Consider the following 4,559-nt stretch of genomic DNA (forward strand, 5'->3'; position numbering starts at 1 on the left):
ATAATGGAACTCGAAAAATTGTATTACGTTCCTTCGCATTACGCAGGCTATTCCGCGACGGAGAATTTATCTCGAGCTGCTAAACCAAATTTTACGCGCAACGATGTCGTCGAATGGCTTAAATCGCAAGATGCGTATACGCTACATCGACCAGTACGACGAAAATTTCCTCGTTTACATTACAACGTGACAAATATCGACGATTTATGGGAAGCAGATTTGATTGATCTTCGTAATCTTAAGAGCTATAATGACGGATATTCTTATTTGTTGATAATTATAGATGTCCTTAGTAAATTCGTTTGGGTAGAACCTTTACGCGACAAACAGCTACCTGCGTGACAAAAGCCTTTCAGCGTGTACTTTTGAAAAACAAAGATCGCCAACCTGTTTATCTGCAGACGGATAAAGGTAAAGAATTTATAGCGCAGCCTGTACAGAAATTCTTAAAAGAAAAAGACATTCGTTTTCGCGTAGCCCGTAATCCCGATGTTAAAGCAGCTGTAGTGGAGCGATTTAATAGGACGCTCAAGGAACGGATGTGGCGTTATTTTACACAAAAATACGCGACGCTACATCGATGTTTTACAGGATATCGTTCGCGCTTACAACCATACTCGTCATACCTCTATTAAAATGCAGCCCGCAGCCGTTACGCGGGAAAATGCACGCATCGCGCGTGAAAATATGAATCGTCGATGGAAGAACGACAACGAGAAGAAAAAGAATCGATAAACAAAAGCCTAAATATAACGAGGGCGATCACGTGCGTGTCAGTAGGGCAAAAGTAGTCTTTGAGAAAGGATACGAGGCAAAGTGGAGCGAAGAAATATTTCGAATTTGGCGTGTTCTCGAATGGAGAAAACCACGCGTATATGAATTAAGCGATTTAGCGGGTGAGGATATAGACGGAATATTTTACGAACAAGAATTAACTCCGGTCAATAAAGATTTGCAAGGGGAAGAATTTATCGTCGAGCGGGTAATAAAAAGCAGGGGACGTGGCAACAATAAACAATTACTAGTTAGTTGGCAAGGCTATCCCTCCAAATTCGACTCTTGGATACCCGCTTCGAGTTTAAGATCTTTGAATTAAAATGAGGGAAGAAGAATTTTACATGATTCTCCCGAGCAACAGTAGCATGCGTTACTTTCCGGAAAATACAACCACATGTTTCACCACTGAATTACCCCAGCGTATAGAATTACACGGACGTTGGGAAGTAGCGCTCACGGAGATTCAGTTTCCGTGTACTTTTTTACATATACGAAATAATGAAAATTTAATCAGATTCATCGATATTAACGAGCGCGATAAGACAGTTAAGGCTATGAAATCTCAGGTACCCGCGGGTATTTACTTAAGTATGCGCGATATTATCGAGAGTGTGAATTACGCCGCTAAATCTGTCGATTCACATATCGTTTGGCATTTCAACGTCTTCATGGGTGGTAAAGTTTTCATGAAACTTGCCTGCGAAGAAAATAAATGTAGTATGACGCATTATGTAAATTTTTCCGACAAACTCCGCCGCATACTCGGCTTTGATATACACATCAAGCGCAGAGATCTTGTTCAGCTCGATAGCGAACCCACTGTACCATCTGCGTTACCTGCGTGGTTTTATAATGAAATTGGTATCGAAATGTACAATAACAAAGAAAAGCTAGTTAAAATCGAAAGTAGTTCCGTTATACCCGACGTTTTACCTTCGTGGTTCTATGATGAAGAGATGCATTCTCTGTTATTTTACGAACTCATGCACTTTCGTATGATAATAGCCGACGAGCCGGGTAGTTTGTTGCGAGGTATTCCCGACAAACTCTTTTTCTATTGCGACATTTGCGAACCTTACATTACCGGCGATGTACAATCTCCCCTTCTTCGAATAGTCGCGCTTGACTCGCGAAATGATTACGCGTTCGCGTCAACTCAGATAAGACATTTCTCGCCCGCTCAATACATCACGCTGCGTCAAACGTGTTTCCGTACGATCGAAATAGATATAAGAGATCAGCTGGGTCAAAGTATACCATTCGAATTGGGGACACTGACGGTGACATTGCACTTTAGACGTATCGAATAGATATCGTAAGAATACTCGGTGTTTATGTCAGAGAAAACGAGAAAGAGAAAAGAAAAGAAAAAAAAATTTGTTCGTTCGTTCTCTGTTGATGGATTATTACTCGACGTATTACGACGAATTACAGAACGGAGGAGCTCGCGGTGGTGGAATTCCACGAGTTTTCGTCGGATCGCCCTATCAGCGAGGGCACGGTATCGGGAGTTTTCTCGGAGGATTATTCAGGCGCGTGTTGCCTTTTTTAGGTACTGCTGCGCTGGGCTGTGGGTAAAGAAGCTTTACGCGCGGGCGTTAATATAATCGATGATGTAGAAAACAATACTCCGTTTAAGGTAGCAGCTAAACATCGCTTTAAAGAATCGCGTAACAATCTTAAAAGACAAGCTAAAGAAAAAATAACTAGCCTCATGAAAGGTTCGGGATATAAATCGGATGCGAAAATGCACGTAGCTCATTTTCCCTTTGTTGGGCTTGACACGCGCATCGTTAAACGCCGCCGCTCGAGTAAGAAAAGTTTATCGAAAAGCAAGACGAAAAAGAAGACGAATACAAAATCATCGAAGAATAAGAGGAAGAAAGCCCGTACGACGGTAAAAAGACTTAAGACGTCCACGAAACGACGTAAAATCAGCAAGAAACGTATCGTATCCGATATATTTTCTTAATCTATTTTAATTTACACGCATTTAACCGCGACGAGGACAGCGACGACGAAACAATTGTCGGAGAATAAGTATGTCTTTTCTTCACACACATTCGAGCGAGTGTTTAAAGACTGAACTCGATCTCTTCCCTGCCACCCACACAAACTAGTATCGAGAATTCACAATGGATTCATTACAAGCCCGTGACCTCTCTCTCGGACGATTCACCGATAGAATTCGTCGTCCCCGGTCACGGAAAAGAATATCTAGATCTCACGCATACTCTGCTGAGTCTTCGCGAAATCGAGCGACGAATCAGCGGCTCGAGCTCCAGGAACACGCGGCACAACAGCAGATACCGCCGTAGGTCTCGTAAATCATTTTCTTCATTCCATCTTCAATCAGGTCGACGTGTATTTCAACCAAAAGCTCGTGTCGCCTCCAAACAACGCTTACGCGTACCGCGCGTACATCGAGGCATTGTTAAATTATTCTACATCCGCAAAAACTTCCCATCTAACGTCATGTCTATGGGACGCGGATACACCGGGTCGCATGGACGAAACGCTGGAATCGAAAGGCAATACCGCTCTCGCGAGATGCGCCCATTACATTTTTCAACGGGCGAGCAATAGATCTTGTAGGACATCTCCATTGCGACGTTTTCAATCAAGACAAATTCTTAATTAACGGAGTGGAAGTAAGACTGAGACTCGTCCGCTCGAAAGATTCATTTTGCCTCATGGAAAGCAATAGCGCGTCAAAAATACATATTCTCGATGCCTTGCTAGTGAGAAGGGCGAAAATAAGCGCCGGAGTGTTACTCGCGCATGCTCGAATGCTGAGTAAAGTTACAGCTAAATATCCGCTTACGAGAGTCGAGGTTAAAACATTCACGATTCACAGCGGTGTTGTGGGCGAATCATTATATAACGTAATACTCGGACAACTACTGAAACGAATAATAGTCGGATTTATTAATAATAAGGCATTTAACGGAGATAGAAAATTAAATCCGTTTAATTTTAAAAATTACGGCATAAATTTCTTCTCTCTGTACGTCGACGGGACGCAAATTCCTAGTAGGCCATTACAACCGGTTTTCTCGCCGGAAGAACCGCTTTACGTCGATGCTTATCAAACGCTCTTCTCGGAAACGGGCATTCATTTCTTAAACGAGAGAAATTCCATAAGTAGAGACGATTATTCCAAAGGATACACGCTTTTCACTTTTGATCTCACACCCGATTTGTCCGCTAATTGCGCCGGGCATTGGAATCTTGTGAGACACGGCAGTTTACGATTAGAAGTACGATTCGAAAAAGCGCTCACCGAGACAATTAACTGTATTGTTTACGGCGAATTTGATAATGTAATAGAAATAGACTCGTCTCGTCAAATCATCGTCGATTTTTCCGGTTAAATTTTTTATCGCGGCATTTACATGTCTCTCGTCGCAACGTACGATTAAAAATTTTTTGTATTTTTCTTATCCCCGCTCTCTTCCACTTCCACTCGCCGACGCGTTTCACGAGAAGAAAAACTTATAATGTAACAAAAAGAAATATCAGTTTCCTTCGAGACGCGTTCGTCGACGGTTCGTGAAAAACTTAAACCTCGCCAACGAATGCGTATAAGTTTTTCTTCGCAATATGGATATAGTCATTGACATTCAAGGCTTCCGCGATTCGAGCGAGAAGTTTCTTCCTAAGGAAGTCGCGGTTGTCGCGATTGACGCACCGATCGTCGACCATTGGATTATGATACCGCCCTATCCGTTCGCTGAATTACCCGAAAAAGTAAGACGACAAAACTGCTGGCTCGCACGAAA

The 4,559-nt window shown here is 42.6% G+C and overlaps 1 protein-coding gene across 1 annotated transcript; it reads left to right on the forward strand.

Moving 5' to 3' along the window:
• The first annotated feature begins 3,470 nt into the window (after positions 1-3,470).
• Positions 3,471-4,151, forward strand: LOC145947714 (uncharacterized protein F54H12.2-like). Its single transcript, XM_083057491.1, has one exon. The coding sequence runs from the start codon at positions 3,471-3,473 to the stop codon at positions 4,149-4,151; it is 681 nt and encodes a 226-aa protein (XP_082913617.1).
• Positions 4,152-4,559: the final 408 nt, after the last annotated feature.

The sequence above is a fragment of the Prenolepis imparis genome, unplaced genomic scaffold (genome assembly GCF_030444845.1).
Source record: "Prenolepis imparis isolate NDT839.2.m4 unplaced genomic scaffold, iyPreImpa1.0 SCAF_126, whole genome shotgun sequence".
Taxonomy (NCBI): domain Eukaryota; kingdom Metazoa; phylum Arthropoda; class Insecta; order Hymenoptera; family Formicidae; genus Prenolepis; species Prenolepis imparis.

What these genes read in the sequence shown, in the direction of transcription:
- LOC145947714 (XM_083057491.1), top strand. Translation starts at nt 3,471, where the DNA reads ATGGAAAGCAATAGCGCGTCAAAAATACATATTCTCGATGCCTTGCTA.